The sequence below is a fragment of the Miniopterus natalensis genome, chromosome 21, assembly GCF_054644295.1.
Source record: "Miniopterus natalensis isolate mMinNat1 chromosome 21, mMinNat1.hap1, whole genome shotgun sequence".
NCBI lineage: Eukaryota > Metazoa > Chordata > Mammalia > Chiroptera > Miniopteridae > Miniopterus > Miniopterus natalensis.
In genome coordinates this window covers 13,029,990-13,055,484 of record NC_142101.1, presented here as the reverse complement: position 1 = coordinate 13,055,484, position 25,495 = coordinate 13,029,990, and the positions used below count along the sequence as shown (strand labels likewise).

The 25,495-nt window shown below is 51.1% G+C and overlaps 1 protein-coding gene across 1 annotated transcript in view; it reads left to right on the top strand.

The window, feature by feature from the left end:
* Nucleotides 1-25,495, top strand: part of DNAH14 (dynein axonemal heavy chain 14) — a 92,011-nt gene that overhangs the window by 65,516 nt on the left and 1,000 nt on the right. Inside the window, exons 54-73 of the mRNA XM_087829056.1 lie at nucleotides 1,671-1,811; nucleotides 2,642-2,857; nucleotides 4,585-4,815; nucleotides 5,091-5,212; nucleotides 6,782-7,026; nucleotides 8,574-8,992; nucleotides 9,069-9,267; nucleotides 10,766-11,002; nucleotides 11,605-11,690; nucleotides 12,562-12,718; nucleotides 13,722-13,932; nucleotides 15,395-15,497; nucleotides 16,325-16,552; nucleotides 18,952-19,138; nucleotides 20,130-20,313; nucleotides 21,587-21,747; nucleotides 22,406-22,602; nucleotides 23,367-23,479; nucleotides 24,345-24,472; nucleotides 24,758-24,921. Coding sequence (XP_087685182.1) covers nucleotides 1,671-1,811; nucleotides 2,642-2,857; nucleotides 4,585-4,815; nucleotides 5,091-5,212; nucleotides 6,782-7,026; nucleotides 8,574-8,992; nucleotides 9,069-9,267; nucleotides 10,766-11,002; nucleotides 11,605-11,690; nucleotides 12,562-12,718; nucleotides 13,722-13,932; nucleotides 15,395-15,497; nucleotides 16,325-16,552; nucleotides 18,952-19,138; nucleotides 20,130-20,313; nucleotides 21,587-21,747; nucleotides 22,406-22,602; nucleotides 23,367-23,479; nucleotides 24,345-24,472; nucleotides 24,758-24,921 — 3,729 coding nt within the window. The remainder of the gene's footprint in view (nucleotides 1-1,670; nucleotides 1,812-2,641; nucleotides 2,858-4,584; nucleotides 4,816-5,090; nucleotides 5,213-6,781; nucleotides 7,027-8,573; nucleotides 8,993-9,068; nucleotides 9,268-10,765; nucleotides 11,003-11,604; nucleotides 11,691-12,561; nucleotides 12,719-13,721; nucleotides 13,933-15,394; nucleotides 15,498-16,324; nucleotides 16,553-18,951; nucleotides 19,139-20,129; nucleotides 20,314-21,586; nucleotides 21,748-22,405; nucleotides 22,603-23,366; nucleotides 23,480-24,344; nucleotides 24,473-24,757; nucleotides 24,922-25,495) is intronic.

Below are 25,495 nucleotides of genomic sequence, written 5' to 3'. Positions count from 1 at the left end.
AAACTGTGCTTAGCCCGTTGACACCAGCTCCTCGGTGGCTCTGTGAAGACACCGTTGCGCAGAATTAGGTCATCGGCCCCTGTCACATGCATCCTGAGAGCGGATGCGGCCTTCAGAGACGGCGGCCCAACAAACAACACAAAACGGCAGAAACTATCGTTTTTAATCGTTAAACATGACGGAAAATACAAATGTTATCTTGAAAATATGCGAGGGGACACGTCATTTTACTAATAATTTGGGGGATACGTGAGATAAAAAGTTGGAAGATCCCCGGGCCAAGGTGCCGGCATCCTTTATCCTGGTCTCCTGGAGCATCCTTATGGCTCGTTCTCCTGTGCCCCCCTCTTTTCTAAATTTTCTTTTTAAATTAAATTTATCGGGGCGATGTTGGCCAGTAAGATCGTACAGGTTTCGAGCGGAGCCCCCATGGAACATCTGGATATGCATTGTTTGCCTGCGTCACAAAGGTCGTCTTCCGTCACCACATATTTGGCCCCCTCTCCCCTTCGCTGCCCCCCTTCCCTCTGTAGTCTGTGTCCATGCGGTTCGGTTTTAAATCCCACACGTAAGTGAAATCATACGGCTCTTGGCTTTTTCTGTCTCGCTTATTTTGCTCAGCGTAATATTCTCACGGTCCATCCATCTTCTCTAAGGGCCGGGTGGCCGTCCATTGTGTGCATGTCCCTCACCTCCTCTGTGCAGCCGTCCGTCAGGGGACACTTGGTTGCTCCACCCTCGGCCGCCGTGGACAGTGCCGCAGTGAACGTGGGGGTGCAGATCTCTTTGCCGATAGGCGTTTTCAGTCTTTGCGGGCAGATGCCCGGGAGAGGGATTGCTGGGCCACGCGCTCAGCCTGAAGTGTTCTGAGGCCCGTCCACACTGTCCTCCGTGGCTGGGCCAGTTGCCGTTCCCCCAGCAGTGGCGGAGAGTTTCTCTCCTGCCCTTGTTACCTGTCCTGTTGGTCACAGCCGCTCTGACAGGTGTGAGGTGGCGTCTCCTTGTAGTTTTGGTGTTTCCCTAAGAGCCAGTGAGGTTGAGCAGCTTTTCACGTATCTGCTGGCTCTGTGTATGTCTTGGGAGCAGTGTCTGTTCAGGCCCTCTGCCCGTTTTTTTAATTGGGCTGTTTCTCGGTGGTGAGCTGTGTGAGTTCTTCATAGATCTCGGATAGTAACCCCTTGCGGGAGCTACTGTTTCCAGATATCTTCTCCCTTTGGTTGGCTGCCTTCCGGGCGCGTTGGCGGTTTCTCTCGCTGTGCAGAAGCTTTTTAGTTTGATACAGTCCCATTCATTTGTTTTTTGCCTTTATTTCCCTTGCCTTTGGGGTCAAACTCATCAAATCCTCTCTAGGACCAAAGTCCATAAGTTTAGTACCTGCATTTTCTTCTAGGTAAGTTATTGAGGATGGCATCTTAAAAAACAAACTTCACTATCAAGGGACCATTCACTGAATTATTATGATGTACATTGTCACTGGTAATGTAATTTATCGCTCCTGGAAGATTTTTCCAGGATCTGAAAATCCATTTATATGAATGATCCTATATTCATATATAAATATAAATATAAATATAAATATAAATATAAATATAAATATAAATATAAATAATAAGCTCTTGAAGCAACATGAGAGTAAGGTTAGTCTCAATAATAAATAAATTGTCTTTCAGGTGGAAGAACATTTGCTGTTTTTGCAGGCAGCCTACAAAGACATTGTCGCTGGGAAAGAAGTATTAGCAAGTCGGAGACAACTGGCCACTAGGCGCTTGCACTGTGCGTCCCTCCTGCTGACGGCTCTGGACGACGAAAAGGCACGGCCCCCGCTTGTCTCACGCCTTCAGTGACCCCCGAGCAGAGCCTTGGCGTGGTCATACCTCAGCTACCTCCAGAGACGTTACCACAGTCTCAGGATAATTTTAGTTTGGCTGAATGGTCTGAATCGGTGCATAGCGGGGAAGGTTCCTGCAGGGCTGGGTGGAGGGTTATGAGATCAGACCGAGCGGGGGAGAGTCTGTCCCTCAGAAGATGACAGGTGTCCTTGAGACCATGTGTGCTGAGAGGCAGGAGGCAGGGCCCTTGACCAGCCGGCTTCGCTTGCTGCCCAGTGAGGCTCACGCGTGGCTGTGGGAGGCCCGCAGCCCGGGAGAGTGGGTCCCCACCCCCGCGGCCCTCGGGAGCCCTGTGAGCTTGAGCAAGTTGCCCAGCGGCTCTGAACTTCCACTTCTTCATCCTCAGTGAAGCCAGTGGCTTTTACTAAACAGTGCGGTATTGAAAGAGGCAGATGGGATTTTCAAAACAAAGTGTCAGATAAGGATCGCTATTATTATTATTGAACACCATTAATATAGTCTAATGAATTTCTGTTTTTAAAATTATCCTGCTTTGTTACACCAAGGATTTTTAAAAGCCTACCATTCTTAGCAAATATGAAGCTATTAACAAATTCAAGACTAGGACTCATGTTCCCTCAAAAAGGTGTGTTTTTAAATTTTATCCACGATTAATTGGATTTCAACTGCGACATAAGAGTGATAGAAATGGCAATGAGAGATCTAACTTGGAGACCATTAGTGTCTGAAATGTGTCAAAATGGTAGATCTTATAGCAAATACCAGTAACTTGTTTTTATTTTAACATTTAGACTCGATGGCAAGAAACAATCAACCAAATAGACGCCAAGTTGGAAGGCATTTTGGGCGACATACTTGTTTCGGCAGCGTGCATTGTCTACAGCGGAGTCTTGACAGCCGAATTTCGAGAGTTGATTGTGAACACGTGGGAGAATCTTTGCACTGAAAACAGCATTTCTTTGTCTTCTAACTTTTCTTTAATTGAAGTCATGGCACAAACACAGGAGGTATGAACATATTTCTGATATCCACTTAAGTGGCTTTCTTGTTGACTTGGATTTTGTGTGTGCGTTTTTTTGGCTTGGATATTTTCCCCAAATTATTTTGATAAATGAAAATGCCAACGTCTATTCCAGGCCTTAAAATGTTTTTAAGTTATAGTTCTAATGCCTCAATCAGTTACATCTCCTGTTTCAAATCCTCTGGGCAAAAGTCACAAAATATCCTTATAACATTACCTCAAATCATATAAAGCAAACATTAAAAGAATTTCATATAAAAATGGACAAATCTGCAATCATAGTGAAAAATTTTAACACCCTTCTTTCTGTAACTCAGAAAAAGAATACAAAAACCATTAAGAATAGAGAAGGTTTGAACAGCTTCATTAACAAACGGATAATAGGCATAAATAGGACGCGGCAGCCTGCGTGGCAGGTTACACTATGCAAGCACGTAGAGAACATTGCCAAGATCAGCCGTGTAGCGGACCAGAAATAGAGTTCAACGGATGTCAGGGACTTACATTATATGTTGTGTGATCACAGTGCAGTTAGCTAGAAGTCAGTAATTAAGTTTCTTTGATAAACCCTGATACTCCTGGAAATTGGGAAATACACTCCTAACCACAAGTCATTAAGAAATGACTGAAAACATGAGCCCTGGTGAAAGCTTTCCCTTTGAGATTGGAAACATGACTAGGGGTTACCCACCACCGCCACATGTATTTTACCCTGTACCAGAAATCCTAGGTGGTGCGGTAAGGCAAGAAAAAGAAATAAAAGACACTAGAATTGGAACAAGGAGAAACAAAAAATTGAAATTTTTGAAGGTGGTATGTACCTAGAACCACCTAAGAGAAGATGTGCATATATCATGAGCATTAATAAAAGTTTAGCAAAGTTTCTGGATTAAAGTCAATATGCAAAAACCAATTGCAGTTCTCTACACCAGCAACACCAATGGTGCACAGTGTCTTTGGATACTATTTATATAGCATCAAAATGAATTATCAAAAAGCATAAACCTTATAGAAATAAAACTATAGATTATTGAGATAAATTTTTAAAAACCCAAACAAATAAGGAGTTATACCATGTTCATGAATTGGCACACTCAATATTGTGAAGTTGACAGTTTTTTCCAAATTGACCTATAGATCCAGTGTACCATAGTCCCCCCGCCATCAACAGGGGATACAGTCCAAGATCCCCAGTGAATGCCTGAAAACACAGTGTGTGGTTTTTTTTGCTTTACTTTTATTGTTGACACTATTACAGGTGTCCCCATTTCCCCCTGCTTTGCCCACCTGCACTCGGCACTCGGCACTCCCGATTCCCTCTGGCCGTCACCACACTGTCATCTGTGTCTGTGGGTTATGCGTGTATGTTCTGTGGCTAATCCCTTCGCCTTCTTTCATCTGGTCCTCCCCTCCCCCTTCCCCTCTGACAGCTGTCGGTCTGCTCCACATTTTTTTCTATATATACATAGCTTTTCACTGAAAGGAAACCCATCACGGCTTCTCTCTGGCATTGGTGGATTGCCAGCACCACTACTCTTGCATTTGGCCGCCATTATTAAGTCAAGTAAGGTTGACTTGAACACCGGCACGGCAATACCACGACAGTCGACCTGGGCTACTAAGTGACTGACGGGGGAGAGGGGGGATGTCCTGTAGGCATTAAAGACGTGAAGAAGTCTGTAAGCAATGACAGCACTCATGATTTCATTCCAGATCCGCCGATGGCACCATCAGGGGCTACCCCTTGGTCAGTATTCAACGGAGAATGCCATCTTGATCAAGAACGGCCTGCAGTGGCCGCTGCTGATTGACCCACACAAGCAAGCTTGCAACTGGATCCGCCAGATGGAAGGACCTAGGCTTCAAGAGCTCTCCATTAAGGACAGCAGTTACATCAAAAACATTGAAAATGCCATGAGAACAGGGGGGAGCGTCCTCTTGCAGGTATTAGTACAAAACGGCCTACTTCCCCAGATTCCTTGCAGCTGACACGCACACTGAGCGTAACGACGGAGGGCTTTAAGTAACCGACAGGTAGCTGTCAGGGGAAATACAGACAGACATACGTACAGTGAGTTCTCAACGTTCAGTTCTCTCAGATCTGTCTTTTACTGTTGTCCAGATAGTCACAAGATTTGCACGTTGTAAAAGCTGTGTCTTTCCAATTGATTTACTTTTCGCAAGATGAATTTTTTATTCATGTCTCTTGGGTTTTTCAGAATCTCCCTGAAACGTTGGCTCCGGGCTTAAAGGCAATTTTGAAAAAAGACATCTATCAGAGAAGGGGACAGTGCTTCATACGGGTCGATGATACTGAGATTGAATATAACTCCACATTTAGGTAATGTCGTAGTGAAGTCGCGTCAAACGTTTCTGTTTTCTTGTGACGACAACATTGCGACTATTTCAGCCCTGATAAGCGTGTCCAGGAGGAAACGGTAGCATTGCGTTTTGAATGTCATTTTTGATTTTTCACACTGTGCCTGGTGAAGCCTGTGGGTTCCAGGGAGAGTTTGCAGAAACTGTGCTAGTGGGGTGGCGTGTTCCTGAGCTGACCACCTGGTCCCGCGTTTGAATTGGGTGTCTGAGGAGGTGGCGGAGGGCAGACTGGCAGCGGATGCCCCATCCTGTCACGTCCTGGCCGTGTGCTGTGGGCGACTCACTCAGCCTCTCTGAGCCTCCCGTCACCCTGTATAAAAAGGAAAGCGTTGTTTCTGTTTTACTGGGTTGCAATGAAGACTAAACTAGAACCAGAGTCCGGCCACTCCTGACCACTCCCACCGGTGCCACCTGCTCCAAGCCACTGTCCCCTCACCTGTTACCCAGTCTCCTTGTTTCTGCCTCAGTCCAGCTCCCTCCTTCCCGCCGCCTCCCCCTGCACAGGCTGCTCCCTGGTAGCAGATAGAGGGGCCTGTTCAAAACGGGTCATGTCGTCTCTACTCAGATCCCTCCACTGGCTGCTTTTTATTATTATTATTATTATTATTATTCAGAATGTTACAGATGTCCCCTTTTCTCCCATTGACCCCTTCCACCCCACACCCCTCCCCAGTCCCTCACCACACTTGTCTGTGTCCTTGGGTTGTACATATATGCATGTAAGCTCTTTGGTTAATCTCTCCCTGCCCGCCCTCCTCCATCCCTCTGAGATCCGTCATTCTGATCTATGCCTCCATGTCTCTGGATCCATTTTGTACATCCGTTTATTAAGTTCTTTAGATTCTACATAGAAGTGAGATCATGTGATGTTTGTCTCTCTCTGCCTGGCTTATTTCGCTTAGCGCAATACTCTCCAGGTCCCTCCATACTGTCCCAAAGGGTACGAGATCCCTCTTCTTTACAGCTGCGTAGTATTCCACGGTGTGAATGCCCCACAGCTTTTTATCCACTCATCCTACTGATGGGCACTGGGGCTGTTTCCAGATCTTAGCTATTGTAAGTAACGCTGCTATGAACATCGGGGTGCATAAGTTCTTTCTGATTAGTGTTTCAGGATTCTTAGGATATATTCCTAGAAGTGGGATCACTGGGTCAAAAGGCAGCTCCATTTTCAGTTTTCTGAGGAATCTCCATACTGTTTTCCACAGTGGCTGCCCTCCACTGGCTTCTTACTCGGGGTAAAAACCATAGTCTTTGCCATGATCTAGCGGCAGGTCAAAACCCCTACTACTTAGCATGTGTCTAACTCTGTCTTATGCTTCAACCAAATGTATGGACACAATGTATGGTTGTGTTTTTAAAGTCATAAATAGCAAATATGTTCACATAGTATAAATCGAGAGCCTGCTTTTGCACAAGGCTGAATAACCCTTAAACTTAGCTTTGCTTCCTTCCGGGGGAAACACTTTTTCCATGATTAAATAATGGATTTTTCTCCCTTCAAATAACGGGTGCCTTTCTCATGTTCTAGGTTATACATATCTACAGAAATAGACAACCCACATTTCCCTCCATCCGTTTATAATTTCGTTACTATGATCAACTTCACGGTAACGTTCCAGGGTTTGCAAGATCAGCTCCTATCTACCATGTTAAGTCACGAAGTCCCTCATCTCGAAAATCAACGTTTCAAGTTACTGGAGAGCATTTCCCTTGATGCTATGACTCTTCAGGAACTGGAGGAAAAAACGTTAAGTTTACTGCAGAACACGCAAGGTAGGTTACGCTACCCGGTGGTGGCGGGAGCCCTCGGCATGCCTTCACCAAGGGCACAGCAAAAGTTACAAGGGACCGTATTCTGAACTGGCACCGAAACTACCAAATAACTGATGAACACAGGTGAATCGCCCCATTTCTAAAATTAAAACACTGTCGATTTCGATGTTCCTCGGCGCCTACCTCTGTTTAGCTCATTACGCCACAGGACGCTTCCCACCGTATGATCAGAGTCGTTGGGAGGAAAACCTTAGAGACACTGGTTAGTCCCCTTCTCGCTCGTTACCTGAACTTCAGGTACCTGCCATGTGTTGTGTGTATCAAGTTAGACCCTAGAGACCAAAAGATTAAGTGTCCCCCACGTATTAATAACTAAAATACAAAAGGACACCATCCAGTGACGTGTGTGTGTCCCATTAAAATAGGATGTTTATTAAAATAGCAGTAGAAAGGGTGTTCCACCTCAGCGAGGAATGCCTGAGAAACCGTAGTCTTTAAATGTAAACACGTGTAATTTCTAAAGAACTAAACAAAAAGCATTATAAGTTCCTGGGCACAGTGAGAGATCTGCCCCTAAGGGGTGCCGAGTACCCGATTTCAGCATGGGGACGGGGTTCCTCCCAGGCCAGCAAGCGGGGTGACAGCGGCTGGTGACGTCCGTTCACCTCCGCCCTGACACTCGCCTGAGACAGCGGCGGAGTCCACAGGTTTCGAGCCCTGTCCTGCGAGAGGCCAGGCCCAAGCCCAGGTCGTCACCGGTACCCCTGACAGACCGGCTACAGGTTGGAAGCTTAACGCCCTCCTTAGGTTCGATTACTTTGCTAAAGTTGATCACAGGACTGAGGAAACCTGTTTACAAGTAGAAGCTGGTTTATCATAAAGGAATATAATCCAGGAACAACCAAATGCAGGAAACTCCTGGGCCCAAGAACAGGGGAAGGGTGCGGAGCTTCCTTCCCGACGCCACCTGGTCACCAACCCAGACGCCGTCCGAGTGCCGTCCTCCGGGGGTTTACAGGCGCAAGGTTGATGAAGCCATTGGCCATCGGCGATCAAGGCGACCTGCAGCCCCTCTCCCCTTCCCAGAAACCGGCACCCTGTCAGTGGGCTGAGAAATCCATTTCATTGGTCATTGTCACTTGCGTTTGTTTAAAAAATAGAATTCAATAGAAAATGCCAGAGTGTGTTACATGAAATCATGGTGCACTTGTTAATTTCTGGAAATCCCATTTTCATTTTTCTGTTGTATAGCGAGTCACGGTGGAAATGTATTCCTCGTGATGGAAGGACTATTTATGTGCCTACAATAAAAACAGAGTCCACAGACACTAAAGTAATATAAAGCAGAGACGGGGGGGAAGAGGGCCACGTGTGCCATTAATCAAATTAATTACAGATAGGACTTACCTTCACCTCAGAGCTCATCTCCAAAATAAACGCAACAAAAGCCAATAGTTAAAAACTCCAACCTCAAAAGTCCAGAAGAGGAAACTTCCACTGAAGAGCCCAGTGGTTTTTATTCCAGTTTCTTTTTTGTCCGTGTTTAGGGTGTGTCTTAGATAACGAGGAGATCGTAGACATCTTAAGAAAATCCAAAATCACTTCGAATGAAATTTCCAGGCGCATCAGTGCAGCAGAAACGGCAGAAAGCGAAATTCAAGAAACGCGGAGGAACTACCTCCCCATCGCCACGCGGGGCGCCGTGCTCTACTTCCTCGTGGCCGGCCTGGCCCAGATCAGCTACATGTACCAGTTCTCCCTGGACTGGTTCCGCCAGGTTTTCGTCTCATCCGTGGTTTCCAAAAGCAAAGAGCAAGAGCACGGTTTGAAACGGGAGAAAGTGTCTCTGAGAAGACTGCACGAAACGGTAAACCTCTCAAAAGAACCGAAGACAAAGCATGAGAAAAAACCCTCCGAGGGGCACCTGAAAAACTCCATAGATACGTTGACAAGAAATGTATTTAAGGTGAGGCACCCTGAAATGTGAGTTTGGAAACGCTGTGGGCTCGGCGGGGTCACTCTCACGCCCGTTTTCCCCGCAGGTGGTGTGCGCGGCGCTGTTCAATCAGCATAAACTCTGCTTCTCCTTCCTGCTGTGCACCTCGGTCATGCAGAACAACGCCAGCGAGAGGCCGCCGCGGGACGACCTGGGGGCCCTCCCGGATGAAGAGTGGAACATCTTCCTGCACTCGGACATCCTGATAAACACCGAAGGCGTGATGCCCCGGCCCAGGCTTGACAGTAAGTGAAAGTCATTGCTCCTGGTGTAGGCAAAACTGATTTCCCTGAAACACGCTGCAGGTTCCTAAGGGGCTCCGAGTCAGCGCTTCTACGTTTATTTATTAAACTAACAGCAGCTTGAGCTCTAGTGCGCTCGTCTAGCTCATCAGTGTATCCCCTGCTCTTTGAATGAATGCATGAATGAATGAATGAATGGCAGGCGCTGTGGTTATTATAACCCCCATCTGGGCGATGACAGGGGCAGAGAAGGCCCGTGATCTGTCCCCTGTAACCTGGAGAACCCAGGAAAGCTAGTGCTGCAGGTCAGCCTGAGTCCAAGGGCCCGAGGACCAGAGGAGCTGTGGGTGCAAGTCCTGGTCTGAGTCCAGTGCACAGGCAATGAAAGAGAAACGACGCGTGGGACTACATCGAACGTAGGCCCTTGTGCATCTGAGCACACAGTGACCAGAGTGAAAAGGCAGGCTCTGGGCTGAGAGAGGGTTCACGTCATCTATCCAATAAGAAGTTAACATATAGAGTATATAAATATAGAAGTCTTCCAGCTCAGCAGTAAAAAAATCAAATAGCCCAATTTAAAAATGGACAACAGGCCTTTCTCAAAAGATGACACACAAATGGCCAACAAGCATTTGAAAAGATGCTCGGCACCACTAACAATTAGGAAACGCGGCTCAAAACCACAGTATGCTATCCTCTCACACCTGTTAGGATGACTGCCGTCAAAAAACTAAAATTAGTAAGTGCTGGCAAGCACGCAGAAGTACTGGAACCCTCGAGCACCATTCGCGGGACTGTGAAATGATGCAACGAGTGGCAGACAGTAGGAGGCTCCTCAAAAAATTATAAAACAGAACCACCGTACGATACAGCCACCCCGTGTTTGGGCCTAAATCCAAGAGAATTGAAAGCAGGGTCCCAAAGAGAGATTTGTACACCTGAGCTCACGGCGTCGCTGCTCACAATGGCCAGTAGGCGGGAGCCCCCCAAACGCCCATCGGCGGGTGAGCGAGACATACTGCGGACTATGGCTCAGCCTTCGAGAAAGTGCTGGCCTGCCACGTGCTGCAGCTGGGTGAACCTTGGGGACACTGTACTAAGTGAAAGGAGCCAGTCGGGGGGGGGAGGCAAACACTGTGTGATTCTCCTCCCATGAGGTAGCGAAAGAAGTCAGATTGATAGAGAAAGGAGGACGGTGATTACCGGGGGCCGAGGCGAGGGGAAGGGGCTGCTTCGTGTGCCCGGTTTCAGGTCCGCAGAGGAAGTTCTCGGCACCTCGTTTCACAAGATGACGGTGCCTCGTGCTATTAAACTGGACACTTCAAAATGGTTAAGACGGGAGATTTTGTGTTTTTAACCACAATTTAAAAAAATTACCTTTTATGTAAATTGCCGCGCAAAAGAGCTTTTTCGCAGCAACAGCCGTTCATGAGCACCCGCTTCGTAAGGTGCGGCCGGGCGGGGACGGCCTCCTCCAGCGAGGTCACCTCCTTCCCCCCAGGCCTGTACGGAATGTACTCCGGGCGGCACCTGCAGTGGGTCTCGGAGCCCCGGTGGAGGCAGTGCCTGTACCTCAGCGGCCAGCTGGAGCCCTTCTCCCTGCTCTGCAAGTCCCTGCTGGCAAACGTGTCGCAGTGGACCGCCTTCCGGGACAGCAAGGCCGCCTACGCCCTGATGGGCTCGCCGTACTCCTCGGAGGGCGCCCCGCCCGAGGAGAGTGAGAAATCCCCCGAGGAAGGTAAGGGGGCGGCCGGCGTGTGCCCCTGACTTGATTACGTTACATATGTAGCGTGGATTTTTATTTTTTTTTTTAAATCCATAAACCCAAAAAAGCTATTTCTCTGATCGAGACCTTGGGGAAGTACCCGGGAGATGTAAGGCAGGGGGAAGCGACAGGCACGTCTGGGCAGTGGGACTCCGTTGAGGTGCTGAGAGGGTCAGTATGAAAAAATATATGTGTATAAGTTTTTCAAAAATTTGAGAATTTCATTGCACCCCATGTGCGGGAGGGAGCAGGTGCTAAAGGGCTGGCTGTGCCCCCGGCTGCTCGGGTCCTCTGCCAGCTGCCCACCACCTGGGTACAGCGCCCTCCGTCAGCCACGTCGCCGGGGCCGCGCTGAAACCCAGGTCCACCTCCCCGTCTACCCCTCGTGGGGCTTTAAGGGTAGTTAGTGGTGCCTCGAGTCCTGTAGAAACAAAGCTCACTTTAAAAGAAGTCAACCGCGTTCGGAAAAAAATACATCACGACTTTAAAGTGAACGCTGCCGCTTGAGGCGTCTTTTAGTAAAATCCAGACTTTTTGATTGTTAGTCTCGGTTTCTTTCCCTAAATGACATCTAGCTGAGCTTCTGAGCGGAATTGGAGAATTGCGCAGCCCCGTGACTTTCCCCTGGGAGAAACTCACTCCGTTTCAAAGACTGATGTTGGTAAGATGCACTGTGCAAAGGGGTTGGTGTTGAAAATGCTCTGGGCGCTTTATCAGTAACTAAACCCCTCAAATCTACAACTGTCTGAGCAAACATAACGTTAGAGGGAGGCGCTCACACTCCATCTGAACGGGCCTTTCCCGTGGGGAGAGTCCAGTTCGAGTGACATTCCCGGCACCTCTCTGTCCCCTTGTCCAGTCTGCCCTGGACAAGGGGAAGGTCTTGGAAGATGGGTAAGCTTGAGAGAGAAACTCGGGGTGCCCTGCTCAGCCCTTCCGCCCCGTACGGTTTGGGATCTGCCTGCCTGCAAAGAGCACCCTTTCTGCTCTGCTTCTCAACAATCGCGAATTCTGCAGGAACAGGCCCGGCCCCTTGGAGAAAATCCAGCAGCAGGTTAACTCTGTCCAACTCCGGGGTCCGTCCCGAGCAGCACGCGCGCCTAGGCCCCTGGGCGGATCGAAGGTACAGGTGATACTGTGCCTGGCCCGTCGGTGGCTCAGGTGCTTCAGGATCTAGCTGGGGGGATGCAGGTGGGTGTCATTTGTGAGCCCCTCAAAGCCTCGGAAGCGTGGCACATACTAAGCGCATACGGTCACGAGGGGACAGTTTCAGAGCCATCGGAAGCTGCTCGGAACAGAGCTAGTAAAATTGAGTTCACGGGACCCCATTTCTTCCATCTTCCCTTTCTCTCTCCCCCCCCTCAAAAAAAATAAGTCCTCGGGGTTAAAAACGAGCACAGCGGGGACATTGTATAAACGCTTGACCGATGGGCGAGAGAAGGTAGGAGCCAGCAGCGGGGTGGCGACAGAGGGTCAGTGTCGCAGATTCTCAGCCATGGTGTCCCGCCCCTTCCACGTCTTCTCTCTTTCAGATAAAAATTCTTAGGCCAGAACTTTTGAAGAATTCGGTGAGAAGTTTTATAACTGAAAAAATAGGAAGCGAGTATATTCACAGGACCGGGGTTAACCTGAAGGAGTCGTACAAAGACTCCAACGCCAGGACCCCCCTCATTCTCATTCACTCGCAAGGTGAGCCCCTGGGGGGGGGGGTCGCGACACGACTGTCAAAAGATGGGGCGAGGCGGGCTCTGCGTCAGCCGATTCCATGTTTAAGTATTTGGGAAAGGAACAGGTTAAAATTTTCAAGAATGAACCTTTCGAAAAATGTAGAGAGCACAAAGAGGGAGCACAGTTTTCCAGGGTCACGAATCGGAAATCCTATCGGCACTGGTTTTCTGTACAGAAAGTAGCTCCCGGATACACATTATCAATCGGAAAGCCCGGCTTTCCCTTGCGATTATTAGCTGTTTTAATTAACACTGACTCACGAAAAAATATACATTATAAAAATAAACGGTCAGGAGTTGACCCAGCCCTTGAATTCCTCAAAACCCCAGGTGCCTCTCCTCTGACCCGCAGGCCCGAGCGAAGCATTTTCAGTCACCTTCTGGTCCTCGCCGTGTCCGGATCAGACAGGTCTCTAGGATGCTCCGTTCTCAAGCCCTGGTCCTGTCGGGCAGAAAGGCCTGTTCACGGTGCCTCGCCGTGCGGGCCGGGCCATCGGAAACGTTTCTGGGCGCGGCGGCTGGCCCTGTGCCCGGCACGCTCATGGTAACGTGCCGCCCGTTTCTTGGAGACTTAGCCCAAGGTGACAGCCGGGGCTCTGGCCACCGCGGATCCAGGTTCTGGACAACAGAACGGAGGGCAGGGACAGTCACACAACCGTCGCGCAAGCTTCGCCGCCCACACCTACCCGCAGAACGTAGACGCCCAAGCCCAGGGGCAAGAGAAGCTAAAAGTCAAGTATTTTAGCCGAGTGCACGGCCATTTCGAGGAACTCGGGTTCAGGCACAGGGGGAGGGACAAGCGATGTTGGAATAGATAACAAGTGGCGGGCGTAGGCAGGCCTTGTCCCCGCCGTGTGTCGGAAACACCTTTCCCTTGTCCCGCCGCCACTCGGAACTGCTGGATCGTGCTTCCTAAGGGCAGCAGACGGGTTTCCAATGCACGCACCTCTCCACGCGGTCCCCAGGGGTGGACGTCACCAGCACCCTCCTGAAATTCGCGCAAGAGCTCAAAGGGACGACGCAGCACGTGACCATGATTTCCCTGGGCCAGGGCCGCGCGGCTAAAGCAGAAGACCTCATCGCCAGGGCCCTGGCCAAGCCGGAGCAGTGGGTCTTCCTCCAGAACTGCCACCTCGCGGCGTCCTTCATGCCAAGGCTTCGCGCCATCGTGGAAGCGTAAGTCACAACGTTCATTTGTAACCGATCCGGCGGCCCAAACAGTGCCGTGAAGCCGGGACTTGGGGTGTACACTGGGCTTAAGCGAGGGCACAGTAAGAGATGTGCGGGGCCCCCCAGAGGGAGCCGAAGCTGGCCTACGGGGCTCCCTTTGCCCTCACAGCTTGAAAACGGCGCTGAGAATACATCCGTTTTTTATTAAGGAAAGAAAGGCCCAAGTTTAACTCTCCACCTTGTATATCGTCTTCCCCATTTCCTTCTCAAGCTCACTCTCAGTAGATATGCAACGTGTCCCAAAAAAAATGTATATATATTTTAACAGCTGACTGCTTTTACATTTTGAAAATGAAATGTGTTTTAATAAACACTGCCTTTATAATGATGCAAAATGTTTACACATTTTTTGGGGGGACACCCTGCATATGTGACTTTTTTCTGATTTGAAAGTAAACTGCGGACATGATGCCATGTGATCCCTAAACACTTCAGTGTCTGTTGATTAATCTGGTCATATCTAGCATGTTGTCCAAATATTTTCTTTCATTGCCAAAAAAAAAGAAAAAAAAATGCTCTGGCCCAGGTTCCAGCTGAGGCTGCCTCACTGCACTCAGCTGTCGTGTCTCCTTTATTCCCCAGTCGTTGCTCAGTCTGTCTTTGTCTTTGACGTTTTAAAAAATTCAAGCCGGTTCTTTTGTCAAGTGTCCGTCGCTTGGGGCTTGTCTGCTGCTTTCTCGCGGTTAGGTTGAGGTGCTGCAGCGTTGCAGGAAAACCACCAGCGCTGTGCCCCCTTCTTGGTGCCTCAGATCCCGAGGCGCGTAAGGTCAGGCCGTCCCGTTATTGGTGATATTAGCTTGGACCGTTTGGTTGAAGTGGCGTCTGCCCCCTGTAGCAGGGACTTTCAGACCACAGATGCATCTCGAGCTTTCTCCCACTTGTTTTAACATTCACTGATAACTTTTGACTGAACTATTACTGTACGACTTGCCGGTGGCGACTTTCACACTCCACAGTTCCTTCTAAACGTACTGAATGATGTTCCACCATCAGGAAGAGGCTTTTCTTCCCCCCATTTATTTAATTTGATGACGTCGGTGTGGGCTCACGGACTCCTGTTTTATTCATTATAACCTGTTGCTGCCGCCAATCATTTTGACGTCCAGTTGTCCCAGATGTGACCACTGGCACGCTTCATTTTGTTCTTAATTTGTCATTTTCCCCACGTCTTTGCAATGAGTATATATCACTTTTGTGCTTAGGGGACCAAAAAACTAGTTTTTAAAAATGGGAATTAATGGGTCTTACGCAAATTCCCGTGCAACGTGGAAGTTCTTGGGGTAGTCTAAGATCTTCGGTTATGAAAATGATTTCCAAGTTCCCTTAAAACACTGCAACAGTACGATTCGTAGAGCATGTTGGTTTGGTTTAAGTTTTTCACGTGCGTACGTAAATTTTTATTTTGCAGGTTTAACAGTCCAAACGCGACCGTCGACCCTGAGTTCAGGCTGTGGCTGAGCTCAGAAGCAGACAGCTCTTTCCCTGTTCCCGTTCTTCAGAAGAGTTTAAAGGTGAGGACCGGGCGACCGGGCCTTAGTGCTCACGGAGGAGCAGGACGGGATGGAAACCGTCCTGCGCTCGCGATCCCGGACTGAGGACAAGGCCCCTCCTTTCCGACGGCTCACAAATGCTGACGCTTGTTCCCCCGAGCAGGCCGCCGAAGCGTCCGGCTGCTGTAAACCGGGATGTAGAAGGGGCGCCCTTGTCTCGGCCCCCGCACTCCCCCAGCTTCCCCCTCCCTGCCTCCCCGTCACTGCTAAACTCTCCAGGAAGGGCCTGGCAGAAAGCAGGCTAAAACTAGCGCCCGAAAGGCCCGCGTTAGGGACGCTCTGCGACTTCTCGTCTCTGTCATCGAGTCTGAGTAAATACTAAGGCTTGGGCAGTTCTGTTAAACAGCAAAGCTGTGAGTGGGAGCTACAGGGAAGTTGGTTCCGTCCTTTTGCAGAGGTTTTCAAATGCAAAAAGGATGGAGAGGTTTTTATTTTTATTTTTTTAATGTTTTTATTGATTTGAGAGAGGAAGGGGGGGAGAGAGAGAGAGAAACATCGATGATGAGAGTCATGGATCGGCTGCCTCCTGCTCGCCCCCTGCTGGGGATGGAGCCTGAAACCCGGGCCTGTGCCCCCGATCGGAAATCAAACCGTGACCTCCTGGTTCATAGGGAGATGCTCAACCACTGAGCCACACCAGCCGGCAAGAATAACAAGGTTTTTTTATTTGCCAGCGAACCTTGAAAATCACATGCTTAGCTGGTTCTCTCCCCAGTGCTCTGTGCGTCTTCCGAGTCCTGGTGCCCGAATGTCCTCACACGCTGCTTCTCCCCACGTCTGTTTCAAAGATCGCAGTGGAAACGCCCATAGGATTTAAAAGTAACTTACTTAAGACGCTTGGATACGGCGGGAGAGGAGAGGTGACGGAAGAAATGTTTGAAAAACCCGACCGTGGACCATGGTGGAAAAAACTTCTGTTCAGCTTGTGTTTTTTCAACACTCTGATCAATGAAAGAAAGAAATACGGGATCCTGGGCTGGAACGTTGATTACGAATTCAGCTCTTCAGACTTCGAGGTAAGTGCGGTATCTTCAAAATAAAAACAGCAAGTGAATAGCGAGACAGGACAAGCCCAGCACCCTTTTCATGGTACGAAAACGTGTAAAGAATGGACTTCGAAGCCAGCTGTGCTGGGACCAAATTACAGCTCCAGGGTGGTGGGGGGAAGCTGAGCTCAATAGTCTCTCTTCACTGTTCTCCGCAGAGAACCTTCTCTTTGTGCTTAACGTCGGAGGTGTTTCCCTGTCGCTGCAGCAGACGCGGGGTAGCCCCCGCCTGCGCTTGCCCAGGCTGACTTCCTTGCAGTGGCCGTCCCGGTGCAGGCCTTTGCCCTGACGACTGTGCTCGAGCAGATACCAGACACCCTGCTGAGGAAGAGCTTGGTCCTGCCTCTGGGTGTCTGTCACCTGGTCCCACCTTAGATGGGTATCTTTCCATCTCCTCTTTTTTTTTTTTTAACACTTTTTTTTTTTTTTTTTAACTCTCACCCAAGGATATTTTTCCATTGCTTTTCAGAGAGTGGAAGGGAGGGAGGGAGAGAGGGAGAGAGAAACATCGATCGGCTGCCTCTCGTACTTGCCCCTCCTGGGCCCGGGATCGGGCCTGCAACCCATGCGTGCCCTTGACAGGAATCGAACCCGGGCAGGATGACGCTCTACCCACCGAGCCAAACTACCCAGGGCTCCTCTGTCTTCATGAGGCTTTTCAGTCTCCATGCGAGGTTTCAAGCTCAACTGCCCATCAGAGTGCAGGCCTCTGCCCCCAGGCGGATAGTGCCCATCGGAGTGCAGGCCTCTGCCCCCAGGCGGGTAATGCCCATCGGAGTGCAGGCCTCTGCCCCCAGGCGGGTAATGCCCATCGGAGTGCAGGCCTCTGCCCCCAGGCGGGTAATGCCCATCGGAGTGCAGGCCTCTGCCCCCAGGCGGGTAATGCCCATCGGAGTGCAGGCCTCTGCCCCCAGGCGATAGTGCCCATCAGAGCCTGTATGTCGCCTCCACGCAGATCATGGCATAAAACAGCCACACTCGGGCATCTGTCGAGTGGAAGCTGGAGGTGCGCTCCTGCACTCTGTCCGGACCTTACTCAAAGCCTGGTCAAAAGATGAAGAGAAATAGTGGCTCCACGTATTGGACAAATGGTTTCTGTGTCTTTTATGTGGCGAATGTAAGAGCAACTTTGCCAGTGGGAAAGAAGCAAACTGCCTGGGTGCCCAGCCCTCTGGGTTTCGGTGCCGGGAGCTCAGGGCGCTGCCTAGAAATCCCACCCGCTGGCACCTCGGCACTTGGTAGGAGGTGGATTTATGCTCGGCCCTGGTCGTTAAGGACTTGGGAACCCCGGGCTCCAGGGGACGTGCGAAGCAGCACTTTCTATAAGACGGTGGCGCCTCGGTTTTCAAATGTGATCCGCTCCAGAAGCGCATTCGAGTTCCGAAACGTTGGAAAACCGAGGGATCCACAGCCGACGGCTAGGCCTCGGGACCTTGCCCTCAGAGGTGTGTTCAAAAACCAAAGCATTTCCTTCAGTGTTCACAGCATTTGTAAACCGAAATGTGTTGTCCACAGAGATGTTCGAAAACCGAGGCACCACTGTGTAAAGAGCTCTTAGTAACAGAGAAAGGCAAGCAAACCGAAGAAAATACAGGAAATGTCCAGATCAAACCGAAGGACCGGTAGACTCAGTAAAGATGCCCCAAATCACCAAGAACCAGCGGAAATCCAAGTTACTGTAACAGAGCACCGCCCATCGGGCTGGTAAAAATTAAATAGACCAGCATCTTGAGCCACGGGCCTGGCGGTTTTTCGGTTTGGTTTGGTTTGGAGCCTTGGGCTGCAGGATGATTTAATTTGCTTTATCCCCAAGCAGAAGGGAAGGGAAGGGAAGTAATTGGAGAGGGCTGAGCAGATGTTTCCGTGGAGGTTTCAGCAGGCGGCCGGCGCAGCTTGGGGGAGGGCCCGAGTGACAGCCAGGCCACCACCAGCCCGCCCTGCTCTGCGCCAGGGCCGGGCCTCCTAGAAGGAGGCCTCGAGGGCACATGGGGAGGGGCGTCTGTTTCTCAGGTGAATGGGAAACGATGACACTCGGGGACAAGCCGGGAGAACTGCAGACGTGCAGGCGCGTGCAGAACCCGGCCAGCGACGACGCGGGCTCCTCCCAGGCTGGGCTGCCGGGGCCGGGGCGGGGCCGAGTTGCCTGTGGGCTCTATTCAAGAAAACAAGCAGTTTGAGGTTTGCCTAACGACAAAAAAGAATTAACGGATAAAGACGTATACCCTACTATTCTTATTTTTATTCCCGTTGCCATTTCCATATATTTTTAAACAGAAAATACACTTAGCTGTTTGAGAGTTGTTGATTTTATGTCGAAGCATCAAAGTAAATGAAAACACACACTGAAATAATAAAAATTTTCCTGCCAGGTGGCCGTGAAGGTGTTAGAGAACGCCCTGACCACCCAGCCCGACGTCCCGTGGCAGACGCTGCGCTTCCAGGTCGGGGAGGTGGTCTACGGCGGCCGGGTGACCGACCACTGGGACCGGCGGTGCCTCAACACCCTTCTCGACAGGTTCTATAACCCGGACGTGTTGAGAGACGACTTCAGCTTCTTCAGCGAGGAGGTGAGAAGGGAATTCATTTTGCTCACACGGCTGGATTGTTTTTACTAAGTATTGCCGAAGTATTTAAAATCTGCGCTTCGCCCGGCCAGCGTGGCTCAGCGGGTGAGCGTCGACCTAGGATCCAGGAGATCGCGGTTCGATTCCCGGTCAGGGCACAGGCCTGGGTTTCGGGCTCGATCCCCAGCAGGAGGCGTGCAGGAGGCAGCCGATCAATGACTCTCATCACTGATGTTTCTCTCTCTCCCCCTCTCCCTTCCTCTCTCTTAATAGATATAAAAAATAATAATAACTTTAAAAATCTGCACTTAAATCAGTTTCGATGTTCACTCTTAGTGGCTTTTGTTAGCTTTTCGTATTACAAAACTAATTGACCATTTCTCTGTTAATTCCTATTTTGCCAGCCAGCCAGCTGCCGTCCTCACAGAGCCTGTAACCCATCAGTGCTGGTTGCGGCCCACAAGCAGGGAGACACAGCCATAGCTGGCAACCGGCAGAAAGAGCTCTCTTCTTCCCATTCAATAGGTGTTTTTTTGTTGTTGTTTTTTTTACTTATTTATTTTATAGCTGGAAGTTTGCACCCTCAGGCCGTGTGCACCCATCCTGAGTGGTCAGCTTTTCTTAAGACGCTCCCGCGTGCATCCTGCAGGTTTTACAAAGTCCACGATTCGCACCCAGCACCTACGGTGCAGTTTCCCGGGGCAGCGGGTCGTCAGGCGCCCTGGCCCTTGAGGACTTTTCCTTTCCTTCCTTTCCTCTCTTCCCAACAAGATGGTTACACGTGCGTGTCACGCAGCGGCGCTGTGCAGCGCAGTGGCCCCGGGCGTAGCTTTTGGCAGAAGCGTCTAGAGCACGCCACGTGCAAATGGGAGCCTTCTATGTCAAATTTCCTGGGGAAGCGTGTCTTTGAGCGTTCCCGAAAGTCGATCCCGCACTAGGCAAAACCGACCAGTTCTTAAATCCTCAGGTCTGCCAGCCCCTGCCGGAACCCGCCAGCTTGCAGGACTACGTCCGCCTCGTCCAGACCCTGCCCGACGAGGAGCCCGCCGAGCTCCTGGGGCTGCACCCCGAGGCCGCCAGGGGCTGCCGGCAGACCCAGGCCCAGAATTTCATGAGTACTCTCATTGCCCTGCAGCCAAGCACGATCCCGCACAGCCTCATGACCAGGTAGGACGCGCCTCATCAGTTAAGTCAGGAAGATTAGTAGTAAAAGCTATTAAAATGGTCACTTGAAGAGATACAGTATAGAGCTTATAGAAAATATATAACCTAAAAATAGTCTAAAAATACAAAACTTCAACTCCCCAGTTGACACTGAAGCCAGTACACACACACACACAGTTACCAAGCACGGAGTAGGTGCTCGATAAACCTTTGCTGAGTAAGGAATTGAATTGTACCTGGTGAGTTGTATTTTTAAACTGGATTTGTTTAAATGTGAAATGTTATATTTACTTCTATAGGACAGGGGGGGGGGACCATCGTAATAAGTCAGAGGACAGTGTGGTCAGAGGAGGGAGCCCTGCTGTTAACCTCCTGTTAGCTCCGTGTCCAAGGTCACACTGCGTCGTAGCCTGTCCCGCTTACCCGTGAGTGGAGATAGCGTCTGTCTGCCCATCGGGGCTGTTTGTGAGGCTTCAGCGGCCTGACACATAAGCCAGGTCTCGGGCCGCCTCGGGCCTGTGACTGTAAAATCAGGCCGTGTGTTCATGTCACATCTGTGCCTCCTCAGCCCTCAGTATTGCCAAAGGAGTCCTCCCTCCTCCCTCCCCAACCCCTGAAGTCACCTCGGCTGCACTGCACCCAGTAACCCTGCTTTTAATGTCAAACACAAAGTGTGACAGTCAAGTAAGGTCACACATGACTTGGTGTGAGCTGTGAACTGGCTGAGAAGCAGCCCTGCAGCTTCCAGGTTGTCGCCCACTGGCTGGGCTGCGAGAAGCCTGGATGTTTGCTGAAAGGCCAGTCCCCGCGAGTACGTGGAGTGACGGGGGAGGGCCATGCCCCGCTTGCCCACTGTTTAGGGGGTCCCGTCACCTCCTGGAGCCCTGGGTCCTTGCCTTTGTAAGGATTCCAACAAGCTCTGCTTAGTATCCCCCAGACCTGTACCCACACGTCTCCTGTCACCACCGAGTGTGTGACGGGGACCCCTGGCGTAAACACCGAGGAATCTGGCACCGGCCCAACGGCCTATGGAGCGACCCGAGCGTGCTGGTGGGTCGCCTCCCCTTCTCCGGTCCAGTTTTGCTCTTTCCGTTAAGCGGATGGGTTCAGCCCATGGAGCTTTTACAAAGAAACCTGAAGCAAACTTTCCAAACGCACGTTTCCCTGCTGACGCCTAGAGCGCAGGAGCGGTCCCCTCGCGTGTGGCCTGACACGCACTCGCCGTCGCCCTCGGGGAAGCGCGCAGGCCCCTCAGCCCCTGTCCCTCCCCCTGCAGCCGCGAGCAGAGCAGCGACGAGCTGGTGATGGACATGCTGTGCGACCTGCTGAAGCGCCTGCCGCTGACGGTCGAGAAGGGCGAGGACACCGGGTCGCAGAGCACGCTGAGGGGCGTCATGTCCGGCCCCATCTGGGACACTCTGTACAAGGGCCTCAGAGGTGAGCCCGGGGCTGGGGCGGGGGACGGCCCCAAGGCTAGAAGAAGAAATGATCGGAGCGGCAGCTCTGCTTGGGGCCCTCTGATGGGGACAGCCGGGTCCTGGGGACCTGAGGGCAGGCCCGGGGCACCCAGCCAGCCTGGGTGCCAAGATCGGGCTGCAGGCCCGGCTCTGAGCGGCTACAGTGTTGGACTGTGGCATTTTCCCGGGTAAACTTCCAACATCCGTGTTTAACCCGTTAAAAAGGATTCGTTTTGGAACCAACGTTGAGCAAATAAGTACGATTGTTGCGTCCAGATCAGCGGTCGGCAAATCCGGCCCCCGGTTTGCTTTGTACAGCCTGCGAGCGAAGACGGTTCTCACCTAAAACGAAGACTATTTTGTGATACATAAATGTTATAAGGAAACCGAATTTGAGTTCCCACAGGCGCAGCCGTGTTGCGATGCTGCTGGTTTCCCTCTGTCTCTGCTGCATTCACGCTCCTGGGGGGGCGGGGGGGTCACGACAGGCAGCGGGCCCACGAGGCCCGAAATATTCACCGACGCGCCTTCTGCAGAAAAGGGTTCTCAGCCCCTGGCCTGACCGATGAAGTTGCTTTGGCTTCCAAGCCCCTGCCTCCCCGTTTCGTCTCAGAGGCACCCCCCCCCCCCCAATCCAGGCTATGACCCCGTGATCCGCTGCGCCTTGCTGACCTTGCTGAACCAAGAAATCGAACGATTCGATAAGCTGCTGTTTGTTATACACGAGTCTTTGAAAGGCCTTCAGCTCGCCATCAGAGGAGAGGTCATCCTGTCCCAGGACCTGGAGGAAATATACGAGTCTTTTCTCAAAATGAGGGTCCCGGCGCTGTGGCGGGTGAGTGACGCCAAGGTCCCAGCTGCAGGGAGGGACGCTGACGGGCGCAGCCACACGATGAAACGGCAGGCATCCATTCAAAGATGCTGACGCGTTTTTGGTGCGAGTATATATTAATAAAATTCTGCTTAAATAAGTTGAAGAGAGATTCACCCCAGGGCTGTTGATCATGGCTAAAGCTGAAAACAACCGTTTTCGCTGTTGACAGGAATCTGGTTACGTGATGATAGTGAAAAGATCTAGAAGATGTACTGTTAAATTTTTTTAAGTTTCAGAGAAATGTGTGTGTGTATATATATATATATATATATATATGTATTTAAATAAAGCACACACTTGTATATGCATATATGTGCTTAGAAAAGGGCATGCGCGCTTTAGAGTCTGCAAGCCCGAGTTAGAGCGTCGGGAGTGCCAGCTAATCGGGCGGCAGCCCCTCCCGCCCCCACCGGCCGAGAGGCACAGGGAGGGAGAAGGGCCTGGGGACGAGTCCACCAGGGAGCAGCCCGCTGGTGGGGCCAAGGCAGGCTCAGGCCCGGGCCTGCTGTGAGCCAGCGACATGGGGGAGGGGAGAAGGGGTTCGCTGTTCAGGAGACTGGTGACCATAAAAACTTCTTCTGTAAAGCAGGAGTTGGGGGTGAGGTGGGTACCGGCTGCAAAACTGTGGCCTCTCCTGCCCCCGTTGCCCCCAGCAACACATCGTGTCTATAGGCCAGGGGAAAAAATCTAAAAAACGTTACGTGCCCGTCCCTCCATCCTGACAGAAACACGCCTACAAGTCCTGCAAGCCCCTGATGTCCTGGGTTAATAATCTCATCCAGCGGCTGAACTTCTTCAACACCTGGGCCAAGATGGCTTACACCGCGATCTACCACCGGTAGGGGCGAGAGCCGCTCCGTTTACATTTCCCCCTTGTTTTTGCTTAGAGCTCAACAGTTCACCGCCTCGGTGGGTTCTCACAGCACCATGTGAATTCGCCAAGGGGGCGGGGGGCCCTTATCTTCAGTTTAGGGTGAGGAATTGGGGACCTGAGGAGTTGAGTCTCCTCTAGGGTCCCTGTCCTCTGGAGCAGAGGCAGAGCCTGGTCCATTTCTCTCTCCGTTAGCCTGCACCCTAGTGAGGGAGGGGAGGCAGATATGAAAAGAAATAGTTATGTCTAATTTTCAAATGTGTTTAATTTGAAAGGCGTGAGAGTAAACACTGCCTCACAGGGTGTCAAACGTGTCTGAGCGCTTTACCGGTTCTAAGTCACTTAATTTCCATAGTAGCCCAAGGACACGAAGTAGGTGCTGCCATTTATTATCGTCATCATTTTAGAGATGGGGCAACTGAGGCACAGAAACAGGAATTAACTTGCCCAGGGTTCCACAACCAGACAGTGGAAGCATTGGGATTTGAACCAGGAAATCTGGTTCCAAAGTCTGCGCCAGACTGCGGCTTATCTGTGCAACTCTGAGCCAGTGTCACTATATATACTTTGAGAGGGTCAGTAACTCAGAAAGAGCCCCCAGGTCCTGCAGGCCCGGCCGGGTTCCCGCTGTAGCAGCAGCATCCCCCGTTACCCAGACGTAAGGCCTTCTGCTTGGCGGCCTCGCCAGGGTCAGAGCTGTTAAGTACAGGACCAGGTCCCCAGGTGGGGAGGGAGCGAGCCGGGAGGGACGGAAGGAAGCTGCCCGGGTCATCTGAACGTGTGCGGTTATCCTGCCCGTTACCAGCCCAGCCTGTGGTCTGCCTTCCGCTAGGTACATGAGATTCATCGCAGCTTGGAAGCACACCAACCCCGACCTCAAGGACCCCACGGATGGAAATACTAGTTTCTTTGAGGGATTTCCTGCGAGATACTGGCTCCCAGCTTTCTTCGTTCCACAAGGTGAGCATCGAGCCAGGGCCAGCCCCGCGCCCGGCCCAGGGCAGCTGTGCCCAGTCCCCCCATCACCAGCCCTGCCCCTCTGCGCTGTAGGATGAGGCCCATAGGCCAGCTTCAGCACCCCCTCGGGTAGCAGGGCCTCCTGCCCACTCGCCTCCCCCCCACCTCTTCCCCACTCTCCCCTCCCCGTGAGACAAGTGTTGTTAATAGCACCCCCGCCAGGAACCTTTGGGAAGTGCACTGCCCCAATCCCTGAGACTCACAAGGACCTTGTGTTTTTCTCCAAAGCCTTTCTTACGGCTGTGCTTCAGGACTACGGAAGGTCCCAAGGAGTCTCCATGGATGCCCTCACTTTCACCCACCATGTGCTCTCGGACACCGCTGACATCAGAGAGGAGGAGTTCTCCATAATCATCCAGCAGAAACTCAACATCGTCAGGAGAGCCTTTAAGGTACCGGAGAGCTTAAGAGATTGGAAAGAGGGGCCGTTCGTTCGTTCAGTCAAGCAGTCATTTCCTCAGCCAACCTTTATTCAGCACTCACCACGTGCCAGGCACTACGCTGGCACCAGACAGGCAGCATAAACAAGACACAGTCCCCTTTCAAGTCCAAATGGCATCAAACTTCATCCTTCCCAGGGGCCAGCAAGCACCACCCAGCCTGGAGGGTGAGCTCAGGACCTGGTGCCATCCCTTCTCCCCAGGGACCTGCCTGATCAGAGAAGACAGAGCCCTTCGGGGGGAGGGGTATCGTGCTGGACCCCCAGCCCCTCCACACACCTGGGGGAGAACGAGATGCCTTCCAGGCCCACCCAAGCCCCACCTCGAGACACCCAGAATTGGCTGCTGGCAAAGTTTTCTGCTTAACAGAATGTACCAGAAACTCGTTCAACCCTTTTTATGTCACTCGAAGATACGATACAGAATCCCTCCCAGACTTTTAAAGTTTCCAGGGCCTCAGTGAATGATGGTGGTCACACTGGCAGTAGCAGGTGACAAAGTTTGACCCCTTTTGTGATCTGTGTCT